Source organism: Lygodium microphyllum, chromosome 1 (genome assembly GCF_053477565.2).
Source record: "Lygodium microphyllum isolate KBCC chromosome 1, Lygodium_microphyllum_v1.1.10, whole genome shotgun sequence".
NCBI classification, from domain to species: domain Eukaryota; kingdom Viridiplantae; phylum Streptophyta; class Polypodiopsida; order Schizaeales; family Lygodiaceae; genus Lygodium; species Lygodium microphyllum.
In genome coordinates, this window is record NC_141135.1 from 170546276 (window position 1) to 170568658 (window position 22383).

The window sequence follows — 22383 nt, forward strand, 5'->3', positions numbered from 1 at the left end:
CCATCGATGGGACATGCTTGTCATGGCCGCGGGGGGGGGGGGGGGGGGGGGGTGAAACCAAGAGTGTGTGGATGTAGTAGCAGAAGAGGGACCTACTCATCGAGATAAATAAAGGTTACAACCAACTATGTGATCTTGGCATGCATGTATAAGGGACACTTGATACATTGCGGGACCGCACTTGCAGAATATGTAGTTAAAGAAATAAGAAAGATGGTGCCTTTGAAAGAGTCACTCGTCATATTCGTTTAGCGAGTGGAGAATGCAAAGGGAACATTCTTCCATGAGAACGGAGAGTGAGGTGCGACACTTTGATTTAAAGGATGTGGGCCGTGGCTCTATGTAGCCTCCAGCACCCTCTTCTTGCTTTTGTCTCCCTCGTTTTGCCCGGTCCTTTTGATGGAAGTTTTTATCCCTGAAGACAAAATTTAAGCTTCGTCGGATGGACGAAACGTGTAGACAAAGACAAGCTTCATCATACGCAGACAAAACGGCGATCGTTGGTGTGCTGTCGAGTCTTCGTTCTCGCTTTGGCATGCCAGTTATGGTGTCTTGGACGTTTGCTCTACTCGAGACGAAAACAATCCTCAGAGGCGGTTTTCGAATTACAATCCGAATTCCCTCTAATCAGATGCTTCAGACTAAGCTTTCGGAATGTCTCCGTGCGAGTAATCCAGGGATTAGGCATGTTTGTATGCGGGCAATCCAAGAATTAGGTAGGAATCTGAGATGGGTTTCTCCCATGAGGACATTCTGCTGCATTTGAATGGCTTAGCTCATAGAGCATTGTCATGCATCTGAATGGCTGGAAGGCAGCAGGGAGTCTCCAACCAAAAGTCCTAATGTCTTTGTGCGAGTTGTAGCAGCGTCAGAAGAACCTGGATTTGCAGCATGGCCTGTCTGTATAGTTGCAATGCAGTCTTCTGAAGATCAAACCACACTTTTTGGATCAGGCACTCGATGTGAAAACTGAAGACAGTTCTGTGAGAGAGGTCAATTCATTCTCGTGGCCCCCAAAACTGGTCATGGGACCACTCAACGTGATGCGTAAGGAGCTGCAGCATTGATAGAGGCCATTACATCCGGACTGTACTGTGACCCTTGGAAATTTCATCGCAGTATTCTTAGGGCTATGATGATGGAAGGAGATGCAATACATCCCGAAAAGACCAGCATGGCAGGTAGTCTTAATTTAAGAGCCAACACATCAGTCCTTGTTGGTGTATCAATGGTGCTATGACTTAAAACCGATGGGGCTCACTGTCAAGAAGCTTCTCTGAAATTGTGTTTGAGCAGATATGGGGTTTTCAATACCTGATCGCCTAAGCCCGGACTCCCATTTGCACCCCATCTTGCTCTCTTTCGGCTCCTCAGGAGACGATCTAGATGAAGCCAGCAGGCCTGCTGATCCACCTAGATATCATGAACATCTTAACATCTCTTCAGTTAGGAGGGCTCGTAGACGGTTGAGGGCTTCAATGGACAAGGGAGCTGAATTACAAGACAAGATTGAAAGGTCTCGTCACACGACTCAAAGCATGCTTGACAGGCTTCCTGAACTAGAAGATTTCATGGCCAGCATTAGCTCCAAGGCCAGATCAGATGCAGAACTTAACCACCACATGAAGAAAGCAGGGCATCTTGTTCCCCTGATGAAAATTTTTAACAAGGTGCACAAATATGAGCTTCTTTTGTCACAAGGTCCACAAGGTGATGTTGGGTGCTACATTGAATACATTGATTCCCTAGAAGGATCTATCATCCAACTTCAGAAGCAATGTCCTGCAGCATTGGAAAGGTTGCAAGGGATTGTTCAATATCTCGGTGACAGTAAAACAGTAGATAGACTCCGCTTTCATAAGCTCCATGAGACATTAATGGCCCTGAAGACTCTACAAGAAGCTGGACAGGCTGATTTGAGAGCAGACATGGATCTCATGCATGAAGCCTTTGAACACCTCGAGACAGAGTTTAGGAGAATTCTTACTGATTATGGAAAGCCCGTGTCTGTTCTCGACAATGGGACTTTCAACGTGTCATCACGCCTTCCAGCTATACTACCAGCTCCTGTTGTGCAGCTTCTTCAGAACATTGTTGGCAAATTGGCAACTAGAGGTAGGCTAAAGAACTGTCTGGAGATTTATGAGGATGTGAGAGGCTGGAAAGTCTCTGAGAGCTTTCAAGCCTTGAAGCCAGCTTATGTGCAATACATGAAACCAAAAGCATTAGACAGCTTGCAGTGGGCTACTTTGGAGGATTACATAGCCCAGTGGAATCATCACATCTATGTGATGGTTGAGATGCTTCTGAAACCAGAAAGAGTTGTATTTGACAGTATCTTCTTGCATGCGAGCATTATTGACTTGAATGATTACACTCAATGTTTTAGTAGGCTTGCACTGAAGTCGGGGCTTGGGATGCTGCTTGATTTTGGGGATGCCTTTGCCAGAAGCCAGAAGGAGCCCCAGAAGTTATTCAAGCTGCTGGATATGTTTGAGGCTCTACAGAATGTAGTCCCCTCTCTATCAGATATTCTGGATGGCAAGAAGTGTCACGCTGTCTATGATAGCGTGAGGGAGTTCCAAAAGAGGATTGTCCATGGTGCTTGCACCGTGTTTTGGGAATTCGGCTTGCAGGTAGAAGTGCAGAGGGAAGGAACTCCCCCTGCCGATGGCAGTGTCCTCAAGCTTGTAAGCTATGTGATCAACTATCTCAAGTACCTTACAAGTGATATATACCGAGATGCCATGGCTGAGGTGCTCAAAATTGAGCAGAACTTGAGGGCTGCAGCTGTGGAAGATTCAGAATTGCCAACTGTGATCTTGCGTGTCATGGAGTCGCTGAACAGAAATGTGGAGGCCAGGTCTCACATGATTGGAGAGCCTGCTCTTTATTACATATTCCGTATGAACAATTTCTGGTACATCTATACACGTGCAAAAAACAGTGATTTGTGTATGCTCTTAGGTGATGAATGGCTGAATGAGCTGAGGCAGAGAGTGGAGCATATTGCTCTTCAATATCAAAGGGAAGTTTGGGGAGGGGTCCTGTCACATTTGAGCATGGAAGGAATACAAGGATCTTCAAACAGCAGCAGATCAAGGGATTTGCTGTACAGTAGAATTAGGTCTTTCCAAGAGGCCCTAGCAGATATGCATCTAAAGCATTTGGGATGGCATATCCCAAGCCCAGAGCTGAGGCAACTGCTAGGGATAGCGGTTCTGGAGCTTATAGTGCCAGCTTATAGAAGCTACATCTACAGTTATAACCATCTTCTCCATCAAGAAGATTTGATGGAATATCAGCTCACTGCAGAGGACATAGAGCAAATGTTGATTGCAATATTCCAAAACAAAACTGTGCTTGCGAGGGTGCCTTCTGCCAAAAGGTCCTTTGGTCATTCTGATGGTAGACGCCTCGGTGAATCCAGTTGAAGGTTTAGTCTGAAGAAGTTTCAGAATTACGATTTGTAGATTGTGGGCACAGCTTAATTTGAGCTGCTGGTAGAAAAAGTAAGCATTCTTCACAAACATGCTTCCAACAGCTTCTCGGATACAGAGTCGGACAGACATTCTGAAAATAATCACCCTCAATGAAATGCATTAACTTGGACACAGACATTCTTAAAATAATCCCCCCCTAAAATATGCACATTAGTGCCCTACTGTTAAGCTGCACTTAAACCTCTAGCAGGATTACACATCATCTCAATATGTGGTTTTTACTTTTATCGCTACCAGCTGGGCTGGCCAGGCCTGCTAACCACACTTCGCACGGTTTGCATCATTGTGGGTGTCCTTACATGCAATTTACATTCCTCACCAGGATGATTTGCAGCATCTTTGAATTGCTCCCTTAACCTTGTAGTCCAATTATCAGCTGAAGTGTCCTATACATATTATTTACTGATCGTAAAAACTTTTCTGATTTGCCCAATTTGACATTCATGAATGAATGTGCTATCTAAACAATTATAATAAAGAAATTACTGCATGGCATTTTACTTGTCTAAGAACAAACACTGAATTCGCTTTAGGAGAAAACATTTTAAATTTTTTTTCTCTTGCATTTGAAATTGTCTCTCCTCAGATATTTGAACAATGAGGACGAGATGTGCACTGGAGCATTGCCTATCCTGGTTTTTTCAAATTTCTCTTGTGCTATCATTGATAATGCTTCATCCTGGTTTTTTTCGTCTTGTGCTATAATTGATGGTGGACCATGGTCTATAAGGGAAAGATTCAAGGCCCACAGATAGTGGTATTTTGTTTACCAGCAGGTGATTTCAAAACAGGGTTTAAAAGGCTGAAATGCCCCAATGCTTTCGTCTGCTCCCACTCCTCCGACTCTGAAGCTTCTTCTCATTTGTCTCGGACGGCCCCTCCCACTCCCACTCTTAGGCTTTCGCCTCCTCACTTTGGTCCTCCTCGTCATCCCCACACTCCCACGTCTCCTCACACTCTTAAGCTCTGGCCTTGTTCATTCATTGGTCTCCTCCATCCTCTCACCTTTTGGGCGGTGTGCCAAATCCTCCACACCCAAAATCCTCACTATCGATTAATCCTCACCCTAATCCTCTAAAGCCTTAATCGTCTTCAAAGCCTCCCACTCGACCAACGCAGCGCAGCGCATGGATCACCATTTGGAAGTCTCACACATGCCTTGTATTGATTCTAGCATAGGATGTGAAGGGCTCTTCTTTGCGGCGCCTTTGCGTGTTTCATCATCGCCTTCCTAATGCCCACAAACAATGGTTTCTTGGGAGTCCTTGTGTAGCAACTGGTGGGTTTTTCCGAGGCAATACATTGTTTTGGTTGCGTATTCTGAACCACCCAGATCGCTTCATCCAGCGACCTCTGAGGTGAGCTGGTTATGCTGGCGCGGGTCGGTGAGTGTCTTGGGTTGCACTTCTCTTTGAGAGTATAAGTTGCTAATGGGACACATGAGATCAACAAGGAAGTTTATCAAAATATTCCGATTGTCTTATTGCCATCTTATACCACTAAACTAGATCTTATTGCACTTGAGATGAGTCTCATTAACATAGTTCTTGGCTATGATTGACTCAAAAGATTTGCGTCAATTTATCCATGGACCTTTAGAACAAGTAAATGGAGCTCACTTGGAATGGAAAGTAAGTAATTCTTCATGGAATTGAGAGGAAATAAGTGGAGCTAATCAAAGGTCTAGAAGAAACTCAATGTCATGTCTTGCATATTTACTCTTTTTCTTTCCAAGGTGAATGAAAATAAACAAGCTTATTCTTCTAAAGAAATGAATCCATATCCATATAAGCTCTTGGAAGAGTACAAATACCTATTTCAACCTCCTACTTTTTCTCCAGAAAGGGAAGTAGATCATCCCCTTGACTTGGCACCCAACACCAAACCCACTAGCAAGCTATCTTATATATTATCAAAGTATGAAAGAGAATAAGTGGAGAAATAAGTCAAAGTGCCGCTAGAAATGGGTTTTATTCAATGGATCTTATATTTTCCTTAACTACTATGACAATGGGTGATATTGAGTCCATGTGCTTTATTTCATAGATGAATCATGCCTTCTGCAACTTGTTGAGTTCTTCCTTCACATGCTAGGCATAGGGAGGATTCATAGGATAAAGCCTCTACTTATTAATGGGTTTTACATTGGATTGTTAGGGAATAGTATGGGTGAGCACTTGAGGTGGTACTCCCTTGAGGTTTGTATAGTTCCAAGAAAACACATCTTAGTACTCCTTGAGTAACTAGATGAGTTCCTCCCCATCTTTTGTGTTTAAATCCTCAATAACAAAAAACAAATCTCACTCCTTGAGTAATTAGATGAGTGCCTCTTAATATTTTGTGTTCAAATCCTCAATAAAAAAAAGGGTTGGGATTTTCTTCCTCCTCTACAGGGTCTAGTTGTTTTCCTTTAATGGGTTTGATGGCTTTGCCCTAGCGTTTGATACCAAGTATAACAACAACTCAATCCCCCTTCTTGGACTTGGTAAACTGTTTGGGGAGATCCTCGGGCTTGCATTGAGAACCTCAATTAGAGTCTAGGTTCTTTTGAGCTTTCGTAAGATGTTTCCTTCTCAAATGAGTCAAAAGACTAGTCTTTGATCATGTCTTTCCTCTCATATTTCTTGTAAGGGAATTGTGGTGCTCAATTGAGTTACCCCTCTTTTTCTCTATAGTCTCTGCACCTCATTTAATGCTACTTCCCTTGCTTTCTCCTTCATGTGCCAATTCATTTTGTTTTTAGCTTTAGCTTTGGTAATTGCAAGAACTCGTGTCTCCTTATGATAATCCTATATTATAATGCAATTTGAGCAATCACAACCTACATGTTACTCCAACATCTACTGACCTATAGGTTGCTCCTTTATGCATGACACCTCCATTAGCTATACTCCCTTATATCTCTCCTTCAATTTTAGGCCTATAGACTAACCTTTTGTGATCTTTGATTTACAAGTGCTATTAGATGTGTTTGGCCCCATTTTGGAATTCTTGACCTTTGGGTTGTACCAACATTCTTTTGCCTCATGTCTTACTTTTTGAAAGACACTATAGGATTTCAAGTTTCGTGGAGTGTTCACCATCCCCATATAAATTATTTTTGAATATTTTTCTCTGGCATCCCTTCCAAGGAAATCTTTCCTTCTTTTCCTTGCCTTTTCTCATGTCCCTAAAGGATTCTCTATCCTTCTTAGTCTTCTTTTTGTGTCTTCTTATATTCTTTCATTATTTGGGTCACTTAACTCATTATCAGAGTTTGACCCCAAGGAAGAATCATCTTCCTAACTATTCTCACTTGAATGTAAGTTTGAAGTCTCCTTACCAAGTTTCTTTTTAAATAGACTTGCCTTTCCCTAGCCCTTTCTCCACCTTTTGGGTAGCTTTAGTGAAAGGTGAGAAGGATCGAAGCTTGCACTCGAGAGCTATGGCGGGAGAGTAAGAGCAAGAAAGAGAGAGACAAGAAATGGGAACTCCAATAGTCCCGGGCTTTCCTTTATTCAAATTGTCACTAAAAGAATAAAGAATAAAGTGACGGTGATGGGTGCCCGCCACCTGCAATGTGCACTGGCGATGACTCTCAGTGTAGTAATACACGGGCGACTAGGCGGAGGCGCCTTTACCCCCAATAACCTACCACTTAAAGGTGAATCTGCCCTAGTGAGGAGTGAAAAGGAAAAGAAAAAAGACAGTACAACATGTACACATATACAATAGGATGAGGAAAGATGTCATCTCATCCCACACCCCCATCAACCTCCTAAGGAAGACAAAGCGCTCTGTAGAGAGGCTTTTCGTGAGCAGATCTACAGGATTCTGGTTAGTCAAGATCTTGACAAGATCAATAGACTTGTCCTGAATGACCCCATGTATGAAGTGATACCTCACCTCAATGTGTTTCATCTTTGCATGGAAGACCAGATTCTTGGCTAACTGAATAGCACTCATAGAATCTGAATGCAGTGTAGGGGTAGTGTCAATACCAAGGTCAACAACCAAACGATCCAACCAAATGGCCTCCTTGCAAGCCTCAGTGGCTGCAACATACTCGGCCTCTGTAGTAGAAAGGGCCGTGCATTTTTGCACCTTGGACATCCAAGAAACAACACCTCCAGCTTAGGCGAATACATAGCCGGAAGTGGACTTCCTACTATCTGCATGTCCTGCATAATCAGAGTCAGTGTATCCCACGGCTCCTATATCCTAGCTGCCATAGCATATGCACATATCTGTAGTGCCCTTTAGGTACCTCATGATACCCTTCACAGCATCCTAATGCTTCTTGCTAGGTGTAGCAATATAGCGTGCCATAGCACCAACTGCAAAGTCAATATCTAGACGAGTGGCTATCATGGCATACATAAGACTACCCATTGCGGATGCATAGGGAATCTTGGCCATCTCGGCCCTTTGCTCATCTGTCTGTGGACAATCAGCCTATGATACCTTCACATAAGAAGGCAATGGACAGCCAATAGGCTTTATGTCCTGCATGCGGAAGTGCTCAAGGACTTTATGAATGTACTCCCTCTGTGACAAGTAGAGGAGTTGATGCCAGGAGGCATATTCCACGGTGGATTCCATGCCACGATGGATTCCGTGAGGTTTTACGGTGGATTCCGTAAACTTTGATGACTGGGGCTCATACACAAAGTGGATTCTTTGTGCGAGAAGTTGATGGGGACGCTTGTCCTTTTCGGGCGTTTCATTAATTTAGTGTGTACATGGGTGATTCCATAGCGGGTGATTCCGCAAAATGCATATTAAATTAATAAACGTTTATGAGTTTAGAGTGTGCACTCGTAATAAATTAAGGTTAGGATTTATTTCTAACCAGTTGATTTATTTATGTAGCTGAAGACTGCTAGGTATTCACTTTTGTCGGTTTAATTGTATTATTTTACTAACGATTGTGAATGCTTCAGTTGATGTGTAGAGATAGCAGCAGTGGGCGGAGGAAAGCATTGGAGTCTAGCGAGTATTCGACCTATGGATTATATTTTGATAGGCGCCACGCCTATATTTTGTCATGTCTATTGAGGCATCGATTATTTATTATTATTTTGTATGCGCCTATGCGCACGGATATGTTATTTCTATTTGGATATTGTATTGGGCGTGCTAGACTCTTTGGGCACCGTCCATTAGCTTTATTCCTATTTTTGTAAAAGCAAACTCAAAAGCTAAAAGCTTGATATATTTTTGTAAATTGGGCTATTATTGAGCATGAAGAAGAAATATACATAAAATACATGCTTTGTGAAGTGCTCACACAAGGCATGGGGGGAGATTGAACCCAATTGGTCTCTTGCTCTTGTCGTTCATGCTTTTTACATTGTAATTTGTGCAAAAAGGTAGAGTTCATTGTTCTTGGGGACCTTCCGGGATTCACTACGTGAGCATACAATGACCGATCTGTGCACCAGTGGTATCAGAGCGAAGCTGAGATCAAGAGCTTCCAATCGCTACCCATCTCGTGCGAAGGTGGAGCTCCTGGAACGATCGGGCTCTACGGTCAATCTCGTCGCAAACCGTCGATACAGGCAGACTTTTGGCGATCAAGAACCCCTGTTTCTGTCATCAGATCACGAAGGACTGGGCTGTATAGGCGGAGGACCTCTCCTTCATCTCCTTCATCAAAATCGTGGATAAACAGAGAAAAAGAGTAACTTCCTTTCCATTAAGCTTCAAAGCTTAAAGTTAAAACTTAATAAGCTTGATTAGAAGCTTAAGAAAGCTTCAACAATTAAATCGATTGCAAAACAGCGTGAGGCTATTCTGGGCGGCGAAAATTCTGCCAAGGACATACTCTTGTTCTCAAAATCAACGGCGGATTAAGAAGCTAAAAGCTTCTTAATCCACTAAGTTACGTAAAGCTCCCTAACTCTGCAAGTCAACAACTCCAGGTCCCGCACCTCAGAGATCAAGTTTTGCAAGTCAACTGTGATCAAGTTCTGCAAGTTCACTAAGTCGGCTAAGTTCTGCAAGTCTACAACTTTGCAAGTCACCTAAGTCTGCAACTCTGCAAGTCAGACTAGTCAACTGGAATCAGAACTGACTTGTGCTCAAAACTCCTAGAAGGGCTGTTCCTGCGTAGAAACTCCGAACTGCAAAGTTGTTCGTTGGAAGGTATTCTACCCATACGCAAGTTTGCTGAAGCATTTTCAGCATACGAAGAAGGAAAAATCGCAGATTTTCTGAAGATTGAGAAAGAAATACCCAAAAACACATAAGCCTTGTAACCTCGAATTTGAGCTATGCTCATCTCGCTAACCTGATTTTGAGTGAGAAAGGTCTTTTGAGTTTTACAAGATGACGGAACCACATATGGATGATCTTATGGTTGAAGACGACCTACTTGAGCCTACGATGGAGCAAAAGCTGGACTTAATCATGATGCAATTGGAAGAAGAACGAAAGGCTAGGCAAGCATTGCAAGCGCAATTGGCAAAATTACAAAGAGCGTCTACCGAAAAAGAAGAACCTCAACCTGAAGATTTGATTCGACGTACCATCGACGCCACCCTTGAAGCTCAAACCATTCGCAAGGAATCAAAGATAAGTAAACAAAGTTTCAAATTTCATACTTTCAATGGCATACGAGAAGGAAAGACTGTTTTAGCATTCATTAGTCAGTTTGATGACTATTTCCATGAGGAAACCTATCTAGAAAAAGATAAAATCAAGTGTGTTACTAATCATTTGGTAGACAGAGCATCACTTTGGTGGACTGTAGTACACAAGAGCATAGAATGTCCTGCTACCTGGGAAGATTTCAAGAAGAAGTTCATGCAAAATTTTCTTCCACCGCAATTTCATGAGAAAGCTATCAAGCAATGGGATCTACTCCAACAACGTGATTGTGAGCCTATACCTTAGTATACATAGCGTTTTTGGAATGCACTCCTCCAGCTACGCATGCTTGAAGACGTACCAGAGGCAACACATAAGCGGAAGTATATGTCTGGACTTCTTGGGCATTACTACGCTGAAGTTAACATGTTCAAGCCTGCTACTCTTGAAGACGCCATTTCACTAGCTTATGACACTGAAGATAAGCTACGCGGTAGAGATAGATGACCACAGCAATTCCAAGCCAATGGTAATTATAGATCTAAACAATTCAATTCCAATTTTAGAAGATTTAATCCAGGTCGTTTCTCTTCATCATCTTTCTGCAAGAATTGGGACAAACCACTTGCATTACCATCCAATGTCAATCCAAATCCTAAGCCTATTCCACAACCAAATCCAAATGTACCTAGACTTCCCGCCATTGCAAATAATGTAACCAAAGCCAAGCCAATAGTATGCTATAAATGCCACCAGCCTGGACATCTCGCAGCAAATTGTCATTCAAAGAAGCCACCAGCTCATATCAACTATCTTGGAGCCATGGACGAAGACGAACATGAGGATATGCCTGATTTCACTGAAGATGAGAACGACACTACTACTACTTCCGACACTTTACCAGGTATGCCTACTCCACATTCTTTATTGACTATGAAATGTTTGGTGCATGGAAAGGAAAAGACTATTTTGCATGATGACGGTAGTACTCATGATTTTATTTTAGCAAAATTGGTAAAGGAATTGAAATTACAGAATGTACCTACTCATTATCGCATAAAAGCTGCATTTTTAGGCACTAGGTATAATGGTACACAATAAGTGCAAGATTTAGAGATTCAAATTGGTTCATACACTGAAAGAAGAAATTTCTTAGTTGTTCCATTACAGTCGAATGACATTATTTTAGGAATGCCTTGGCGACACCAGCATAACCCAGATATAGATTATTCCACACACACAATGAATATTAATTTTCAAGGAAAATCTATTATCTTATATGGTATGCATGCATCTCATGTCTTTTCACTGCTTTCGCACACTCAAGCTAAACGTACATTACACAAGAGTAGTAAATCCTATCTCATTTGGGTGAATGAATTGCAAGTAAAGGAAAGTCATATGCACCCTAGGCATAAGGAATTTCATGCATATTTTAAGGACTGTTTTGCAAAAGACCTACCACCAGGTTTACCTCCTTCACGTCCAGAAGACCATAAGATAGATTTGATCCCTGGCACATAACCACCTTGCAAAGCACCATATAGGCATAACCAGATAGAGCAAAAAGAAATCCAGAGTCAAGTTGAGGAATTATTAAATAGAGGATTGATTCGACCTAGCAGTTCTCCATTCGGTGCACCTGTATTGTTAGTCAAGAAAAATAATAATACCTATCGTATGTGTATTGACTATCGAGCTTTAAATAAGATCATTGTAAAGAATAGGTATCATATTCCTAGAGTTGATGACCTTATGGACAAACTGCAAGGATCTTCTATATTTAGTAAAATTGACCTTAAGTCTGGTTATCATCAGGTGAGGCTAGATAAGTCTGACATATTCAAGACTGCATTTAGAACACAGTTTGGTCATTATGAATTTTTGGTCATGCCATTCGGATTGACTAATGCACTTGCTACCTTTAGTAGAATGATGAACCGTATCTTTTTGAAATATCAGTATTGTGTAATTGTTTTCTTTGATGATATTTTGGTGTTTAGCCAAAATGAGAAAGAACATTATGAGCATTTGTCATTAGTTTTTCAATTATTGAAAGAAAACCAACTGTATGCAAATCCTGAAAAGAGTGAATTCTTTAAGACAGAAATTGAGTATTTAGGTCATATTGTATCATTTGATGGAATTAAAGTTGATCCTAAGAAAATTGATGCAATATTGAATTGGCATGTTCCTAAAAACGTGCATGAGTTACGCTCATTCCTTGGTCTTGCTAGTTTCTATAGGAAGTTTGTACGTAATTTTTCATTACTTGCTTTACCATTAACCAAACTTCTCAAGAAAGGAATTGTTTATCAATGGACCGAAAATCAACAGAAATCCTTTGACTTACTGAAACATGCATTAACCAATGCCCCTGTTCTATAGTTGCCTGACTTTAATAGACCATTCTTTTTAGTAGTGACAGATGCTAGTGGATCAGGAATAGGAGTCGTACTTATGCAAGACAATCATCCTATAGCATATTCTAGTTGTAAGCTGAAACCCTCTGAGCTGAAATATTCCACATATGACAAAGAACTATTAGCAGTTGTACAAGCATTAAGACAATGGAAACACTACTTAATGGGTTCAGAATTTACGATAAAGACCGATCAGAAAAGTATTAGACATTTACTTAGCCAACCCCAAATTTCTGACCGTCATATCAAATGGGCTTTCTTTATTCAAAGTTTTCATCCTATTATTCAATACCAACCTGGAAAAGAAAATGTAGTGGCTGATGCATTGAGTAGAAGACCTGCCATTCATAATATTTCTGTCATATCTTTTGATTCTTTGATTGCTATGAAAGATACATATCACCAGGATATTATTTTTCATTCTGATTGGAACAAATTAGTTCAAAATAATTTCATTCCTGTTGATTCATTCTCATATAATGATGGATTTATGTTTTATGAAAAGAGACTGTGTGTTACCATTCCATTCCGATCTTTTGTTTTGAATGAAATTCATTGTCCCCCATATCAAGGTCATAGAGGTATCATATCTACGTTACGTATGTTAACTGAAGATTTTTATTGGCCGCATATGGACGCTGATGTATCTAACTTTGTTTCTGAATGTTTGATTTGTCAAAGCGTTAAGAGACATAATGGTAAACAGTATGGATTACTTATGCCTTTGTCTATTCCATCTAAACCTTGGGAACAAATTTCATTGGATTTCATTACTGGTTTACCAAATACTAAATCTAACTATGATATGATTTGGACAGTTGTAGATAGATTTAGTAAACAAGCATATTTCATTCCATGCAAGAAAACTTTAACAGCATCACAAGCAGCACAATTGTTCTTGAAAACTGTTTTTACTAACCATGGATTGCCAAAAGTTATCATTTCAGATCATGATTCTAGATTTTGCAACAACTTTTGGATTACTCTATTTGCTAACCTAGGCACAAAGATTGATTTCTCATCTGCATTTCATCCAGAAACTAATGGACAAACAGAAGCCACAAACAGCACCATTCTAGATCTTTTATGTGCATATACTATCTCTAAACCTCAGACATGGGACACTCATTTGCATTTATTAGAGTTTGCATGTAACAATACACCGCACACATCTACAAAGAAAGCACCGTTTGAAGTCATTTATGGATATAGATTATCTACACCTGTTGCATCTTTGTCTAATAGAATTCAGAGTGCTGATGATATTTCTAGTATGCATAACAATATGTTTGATGAAGTTAAAGATATGATTGCTAAAGCCCAGCAATCATATACCAAACAAGCCAATAAGAAAAGACAAGCCATGAATTTCAAAGTTGATGATTATGTTTGGCTGAGAATAGAAAAACGTAGACTGCAAAGTGTAGATAGACATCCAGTTGTCAAACTAGCTCCTAGATTCTATGGACCATTTAGGATCATTCATAAAATTAATGACAATGCATTCAAGCTAGAATTACCATTTCATTGGAAAATTCACAATACATTTCACATTAGTTTATTAAGACCATTTAGAGGCCAATTACCAGTTCACCCTGTTTATGAAAACCCACCTTTATTAGAGGAAGAGACTGAAATACTTGAACCAGAAGCTATCATAGACACTGACTTTATGACCACTAGAACTGGCCGAAGGTATTCTAGATATCTAGTTAAATTTAAGAACCATCCTGTAGAGGAAGCACAATGGATGCACGCTAGAGACTTAAATGCTTTCCCCACTCTGTTAGCTCCATATTGAGCTAATAGCAATTGAGGTCAATTGCTATCCCACCCCGGGGGTATGATGCCAGGAGGCATATTCCACGGTGGATTCCGTGTCACGGTGGATTTCGTGAGGTTTTACGGTGGATTCCGTAAACTTTGATGACCGGGGCTCATACACAAAGTGGATTCTTTGTGCGAGAAGTTGATGGGGACGCCTGTCCTTTTCGGGCGTTTCATTAATTTAGTGTGTACATGGGTGATTCCATAGCAGGTGATTCCGCAAAATGCATATTAAATTAATAAACGTTTATGAGTTTAGAGTGCGCACTCGTAATAAATTAAGGTTAGGATTTATTTCTAACCAGTTGATTTATTTATGTAGTTGAAGACTACTAGGTATTCACTTTTGTCGGTTTAATTGTATTATTTTACTAATGATTGTGAATGCTTCAGTTGATGTGTAGAGATAGCAGCAGTGGCGGAGGAAAGCATTGGAGTCTAGTGAGTATTCGACCTATGGATTATATTTTGATAGGCGCCACGCCTATATTTTGTCATGTCTATTGAGGCATCGATTATTTATTATTATTTTGTATGCGCCTATGCGCACGGATATGTTATTTCTATTTGGACATTGTATTGGGCGTGCTAGACTCTTTGGGCACCGTCCATTAGCTTTATTCCTATTTTTGTAAAAGCAAACTCAAAAGCTAAAAGCTTGATATATTTTTATAAATTGGGCTATTATTGAGCATGAAGAATAAATATACATAAAATACATGCTTTGTGAAGCGCTCACACAAGGCATGGGGGGAGATTGAACCCAATTGGTCTCTGCTCTTGTCGTTCATGCTTTTTACATTGTAATTTGTGCAAAAAGGTAAAGTTCATTGTTCTTGGGGACCTTCCGGGATTCACTACGTGAGCATACAACGACCGATCTACGCACCAGGAGTCCCTGATGCCCTGTCGCGTCTAATGCGCATACCAAGTATGTGAGTGGCCTGTCCCAGATCTTTCATCTCAAAGATCTTTTTGACCTGAGCCTTAAGAGCATCTAGCTCATCATGATCTTTCCCTGCTATCAACATATTATCCATATAGAGTACCAAAATCAATAAAGAACCATCACGGGCTTTCTTCGTGTAAAGAAAAGGATCCATAGCACTCCTGTTGTAGCCCTGTGACTGCATAAAGGCATCAAACTTACGATACCACTCCCTAAGTGCCTGCTTCAAGCCATAAAGACTTTTCTTCAATTTGCACACTAGGTGCTCCCTGCCAAGTTCTGCAAAGCCCTTAGGCTGCTCCATATAAATCTCATCATGCAAGTCTCCATGTAAGAAAGCCGTCTTGACATCCATCTGGTATAAATCCAAGTCAAGCTGAGCAACCAAAGCCAAGACTAAGCGCAGAGTGGTCATCTTAACTACAGAAGAAAAGACATCAAAGTTCACACCATGCTCCTGCTTAAAACCCTTTGTTACCAGTCTAGCCTTGTATGCCGGCTTGGGGTGTCCAAGGGTACTTTTTAGCTTGTACACCCACTTGCATGGCAAAGCCTTCTTGTCCTCAGGAAAGGAAACCAAATCCCAAGTCTCATTCTTATGCAAGGAGTCTATCTCAGACTGCATAGCCCTCTCTCAGGAGTGACTGTCACCCCTGCCCATAGCCTCATTATAAGTGAAGGGCTCTCCTGCATCTGTAACCAAGACATAATGCATCGAGGGTTGATATCTATCAGGTGGACGTATGTCTCTAGCAGACCATCTACGGCCTGCCCAGCTGCTTGTCCAACACCCTGACCATGAGCATCTACTACAGCTGTAGGCTATCCAACTGGCTATGCGGGAGTTCTCGGCTCCTCCTGAAATATGACCCAGTGGATCTCAACAACTCTCTCAGGCTGCCTATGCATCTTGTCTTCATGGAAGACTACATCATGACTGTGGATGACTTTCCGCACCTACGGATCCCAAAGACGGTAACCCATCTTGCCTGCATCCCCATAACCAAGGAAAATGCATTTGACACTCTTAGGATCCAGATTACTTCTCTTGTCCCTGGGCACATGGAAAAATACCTCACATCCAAAGACACGGAGATGCGCATAAGAGGAAGGTTTTCCAATCCATACCTCCTTGGCAACCTGAAAATTCAAACCACTAGAAGGTGATCTGTTTATGATATGCACATATGTACTAAGTGCCTCAGCCCAAAAGCTCTGTGGTAGGCCTGCATGGCTAAGCATACTGCGTACATGCTCCTGGATGGTTCTATTCATCCGCTCAGCCAAACCATTCTGGGGGGGGTGTAGGGGGCGGTCAACTGATGCTTAATACCCCTCTCATCACATAACTACTCAAAAGTACATGAGACATACTCACTCCCATTATCTGTCCTTAGGCATTTGAGCCTATACCTAGATTGGTTCTCAACCAATGCAAGCCATCTCTGAAACTCAGCCAAGACATCGGATTTCAGCTTAATGAGATAAGTCTAACTTTTTGTGAAAAATCATCTATGAAAGTAACAAAATATTTTGCACCACCCATAGACTGACAAGGCATGGGCCCACAGACATCTGAATGTACCAACGCCAAGGGCTCACTCATGTGTGGCCTACCAAACTTCTTATGCGTAGACCTAGTCTACCTGTCATAAAGACAATGCTCACATGAATCAAAACATGCATAATCAAGGGGTGGTAAGTACTGCAAACCAGAAAGCATTTTCATTCTCTTCAAAGACATATGGCCCAAACGGGCATGCCAAAGAGATACATGTGGGATAGAACCCACAGACAAAACAAGATCAAGGAAAGAAGCGGATATAATCAAGGGATAGAGGCTGCCAGGCTTGGCACCTCTCACAATCACAATTCTGCCACGAGTGATCTTCCATGCAAAGTCTCCAAAAGATACATGACAACCTGCATCATCAAGCTGTCCAGCTGACAGGAGACTGCGTGTCAAAGCAGGTACATGATGTACATCCTGCATAACAAAATTGCTGCTAGAAGAAAACTGCAGCCTAACATCACCAATGCCCACAATATCAAGAGAGCTATCATCACCCAAGCGCATAGAATCCGAAATAGTATGGTATCAAGAGAGCTATCATCACCCAAGCTATCAAGAGAGCTATCATCACCCAAGCGCACCTAAGTCGAAGAGCCAACACTATGCATACATAGAGTGTATCTCTGTCATCTGCAAAGCACTAGAAGAAGCTGCAAGGATATAATCATCATCAACATCCTCAAGCTGCATAACATTGATCTCTTCAATTTCAACACTGGACTTTGCAGGCACTATACTACGATCAGAAGACTTATCCTGCACTTTGTCTTTCCCCTTATCTTTGCGCCTTTCATTGCACAGTTCATGGCATTGTGGCCTAATATGGCCCTTTTTCCCATAATGGTGATAAGTAATATCTGTATTCCTGCCACGGGATTTGCTACGTGACTTCCCACGAGACTTGGACCGAGATTTCTGAGAATCCCGTCCACAGCCACTGCCACAGCCATGCTTTCCATATCCATCATTATGTCTCTAATTGTCATAGCATGCAACACACAAGAGGCATCCAAAGTCTTATGGTTAACCTCTTCCTGCAGAAGAGCACTCTCAACATCAGATAATTTCAAGGTAGCAGTAGAGCCACATAATGCAGTGCGGAATACATCCCATGACTCATTAAGAGTACCAAGCAAGAAAAGAGGAGTGACATCCTCTGCAAAAGTGATGTCCTCCTGCAAAGTCAAGTTCTTGAGTATAGCATGGAACTGGCTCAAGTGAGCAAACATAGTCACATTCTCCTTCATGCGCAGATCCATAAGCTGCTTCAGCCAATACATCTAACTCGCTGAACTTTTCTTGTCATTAGAGATTCTTGATTTGATCCCACAACTGCCATGCACTCTGTTCTTCCTCAAATACATTGTAATGAACCTGTTCTGTGAGAGATAATACAATAGTGGACTTGCATAACTCATCAAGCTCAAGCCATTCTTCATCTAGCATAGTTGCAGGAGGATGCCCGCTCAACCTCAAAGGTTTGATCTGCGATTTTTGCACCAACACCTGCCAAATCTGGCTCTTCCAATAAGAGTAATTCGTACCATTAAGCTTAGTGATGTTGAAAATAGCATGATCAGTGGACGAACTCGCCATAATGCAGGCTGGAAGACTGTAGACAGTTCAAAACTGTTTGCTATTTACTGCAGAAAATGACCAAAAAATCACAAAAATCGAGAGAAAATGGTGAGAAAAATGTAACCAAAGCTACTGGCCACCAAGTACTAGTGAAAGTACATCATTTTAGAATATTTCAGCATGAAAAATCCATGTCAGTCCGGAGTTATATGCTTGTTGTAATAAATGACAGTAGGGTATTGTGAGAGTTAATTTATGAGATCAAATCATTGCACCAAGTCAATAAATGATAACCAAGACATGACCAGTCATAAACGGGCATAAATCAGAACCAAACAGTCATCAAGACCCTGAGCAAACACCCAAACATGTCACCAAAGCATCCATTAGTGAGTAGGCATACCCCCTGGACAATAGAGCAAAGTATACATAACACTGGCAAGACCTGACACCAGTAGGTGTATGCTCACTAGAGTGCAAAGCCCAAGCTCAGGTCAAAAGCAATTCCAAGATATCAGTGCATGAACCATGCAAGATGTAAGTGTAAGAGATCCCAAAGTTTCAAGTATATGCAAAATGCTCATAAACCTCCTGCTCAATGTCAGTCAATCATACAAGATGCTCCCACTGGCTAAAAAGGTGGATAAACGAGCTCAACAACTCAAGCAAACCAAGTCAAAGTACCAAAGACAGGTAACCAAGACAATGCCTCAATAGCATCCAAGGTCGTAATGGAAAAATCCAAGTCGTAACGGAAAAATCCAAGTCAATGTCCAACTGCTCAAGGGAATACTCAAATGAATGTCAAGACGAGCTCAAACAACTGCCATCCACAGCCACAGCATAAAGCATTTGCCAAGACATCATAACCCGTACTGCGTAGCCTAGGCAAAAACCATGTCATAGATGAAATGCCAGTTGCAAAGAAGTGACAGTCAAACCCAAATCTAGCTCTAATCTCAGCTCAAAAGCATTCCGGAGCATAAACAAGACATGTGGCATAGTCCAAATACATCATGACATCATACCGAGTAGCCGAGAGCACCCCGTGACCAATTGGCATAACCCAATTGTAGTAGCATAAATAGCTTCAGCCCTGAAGTTTCCAACATCATATAACCTCTGTAAACTGAGCAAATCAGTGCTCAATCCAAGCTCAAATACATAGACACACCATAGGCATGCATTCCCATATGTATAGGCACAAAAAAACGGGCATAATCGGGCATCAAATGCCAAGACCTGTAAGCATAAAGTTGAAGTAACAGGTGGCTACCCTGTTTAGGACAGATTTGGGATTATTCAAAATAGTCAATGGCTGAGCTAAATCAGCTCCAAATGCATCTCACATAAGAGGCATAACATCCACAAGTGATCCGGTATCAATAGACATCAGTAGAAGCATCGCATAAGCCATATGCATACAAATACATGCTGTCTCAAACCTGAAATCTATTGCAGAATTTTTTTTCATCAGAATTTGGCAAATCCGACATGACCATCACATCCGAAGCGTGCCAAAACCCCAAGTTAGACTCTTACCTTGCCTGAATCGGGTTTCGAATGCCCGAGATATGACAAAAAGAGTGATTTTTGGGCCAGATTTTGAAACAGGCGCAAAAAAAATGTGAGCTGGCTGGGGGATCTGCTGTCCCACGTGTCAACAATGGGGCCCAAAGGGGGTACAAATGGGGGCCAAATAAGGTCTACACCAAGCCTCAGAAAGCCTTGATAGGCTGGAAGCAAGATCCAGGTGAAGGAAGCTCCAAGAGGTGTGAGCTATGGCTGTCCACAACCTGTGAAAACCCTGTTTACCTAGACTTGTGGACTGAAGTAAAACTCTGAAATAATGAAGAAATACCTCAATGTCAATGCCTTGATGGTGCCTCAATAGGCCAAGAAGAAGCTCGGAAAGCTGGGGAGTGATGGGAGCTCAAGAGAATAAGCTATGGCTGCCGAGAAGGAGACCCAATGCGAGTGGGGAGTCAATGGGAAGCTGAGAATGCCACAAGCCAAGCTCAAGAGTTGGGAAGCCGTGCTCTGATACCAGTTGAAAGGTGAGAAGATTTGAAGCTTGCACTTGAGAGCTATGGCGGGAGAGCAAGAGCAAGAAAGAGAGAGACAATAAATGGGAACTCCAACAGTCACAATGTGTGACCGGGCCTTCCCTTATTCAAACTGTCACTAAAAGAATAAATAATAAAGTGACGGTGACGGTGGGCGCTCGCCACCTGCAGTGTACAGTGGCGGTGACTATCAGTGTAGTAATACACGGGCGGCTAGGTGGGGGCGCCTTTACCCCCAACATTTAGCAAGTACATTAATTGTACCATTAGCCTACATCTCAATGTTAGCAATGGCACTTGCTATAGTTTTGTCTAGACCCTTAACAAAGAAAGAGCCCTATAGCTCCACTGAAGGTCTGTAACAATAACATCCAACCTATTCAAGAGGTTCTTAAACTTCTAGGCATAATTCTTTACAAGTAATATTTTCTATTTGATTTGCTTAAGTTTCTTCTAGACATCAGTGTATTGCTTTGTCCTTTCAAAATTGGTTTAAGAATGTAGTATTGCATACATCATAGGTAGTAAAATGAGTAATAGTATATGTACTATATCAATCCATAGCTTTCCCATTGAAAGTACCAGCTAATTGTTAAAGCTTGAATTGATCCTTATACATATTGTTGAAACCACTAGCAATCCATCTTGTTTTAGACTAAGCCATATGGCAATCAAGGTCCACCTTATATACATTTAGTTTAAATTTTAGAGGTTTTAACCTTAGGGTTAACTAGTGGTTGTTGAGCCATTGTGGATTGCTTTCTTTTCTTTTTCAAAGGAGGTAAAGGGTTGAAACTCAAAGATGACTTTGTTGCCACTACAAAAGTATGCAAAAGGATTGCACTACCAAGTACTTAATAATGTAGCCTTTTAGGTACTTTGCTAAGGAGGAGTGGCCTACTTTTGAAGCAAAGGTAGTGCTTTTTCTTCATCAACAAAGCTTGTAGGAGAATAATAAACCAAGGTTACTCCTTTAGAGTACATAGATCTTGGTAATCCTTTGTGGAAGTTTTTTTATCTTTCCTCCTCTATGATGTCGTGCCACTACACGAACACGGTGTGAAAAACTCTGGAGTGCATCATCATCCGAATTTCTTATTGATCAAGAGAGTCAATGTGATTTGAGTCACTAATACTAGTGTGAGTTGCATGAATGGTCCAAAAATACTAGTTTTTTGGACAATTTTAGCATATTTTTTATATTATTTATTGTAAAAATATGAAAAAGTTAGAAAAACTTCTAGATTAGGATGGTATGCAAAAAGCAAGTTGCTTTTTCAGCCAGTTATTGTATTTTTCATAAAAAAGAAAGAGGGACGAAATTGCGGGCACTGTGATCGCTGTTGACAGGCTGAAAACTGTACTTTGAACTGGAAGAAGAAGAAGGAGTGATCTGGGGGATCCTTGAGCAAGTATCCTACAGTTTTACCCACCTTTCGGAGCCAACGGAGCCATTAGATTTGGGTTCCGAGCAGCAGAGAGGAAGCTGTTATTTTGATGCACGTTTTTGGTCGACGAAGGAGCTCTAGGAGATCTAATGCTTGAAGATTGCTTCTGATTAGTGCCAAATAAAGGATTTCAGGTTCTATCAATACATATTGATTTGATTCATTGTGCTTTGTCTTTGTCATATTTACCTCTTGTCTATTCTTTTTCTTCTCTTCCATCTCCTATCTCTACTTCCTTCTATCTTTGATCCCCGGTGGATATGACCTTTCGACAAAAACCCCTCCAATATTGGTGAACCTGACATGAAAGGTCATTAGAAGAAGGGAAGACAAGATGGAGAATCTTCGAACATAATCTCCAATGATGTTTTGTAGTAGTTGGTGCAAAATATGAATATGCTTATGCATGTACAACAACAACAACAAGTGATGCAGGCTTCTGCTCA

The 22383-nt window shown here is 41.3% G+C and overlaps 1 protein-coding gene across 1 annotated transcript; it reads left to right on the forward strand.

Annotated features, from left to right (window-relative positions):
• The first annotated feature begins 411 nt into the window (after window positions 1–411).
• LOC148041970 (exocyst complex component EXO70A1-like) lies at window positions 412–3931 on the forward strand. Its single transcript, XM_087684522.1, has one exon. It carries the CDS (start codon window positions 1299–1301, stop codon window positions 3432–3434), a length of 2136 nt encoding a protein of 711 aa, XP_087540648.1. The 5' UTR covers window positions 412–1298; the 3' UTR covers window positions 3435–3931.
• The last annotated feature ends 18452 nt before the right edge of the window (window positions 3932–22383 follow it).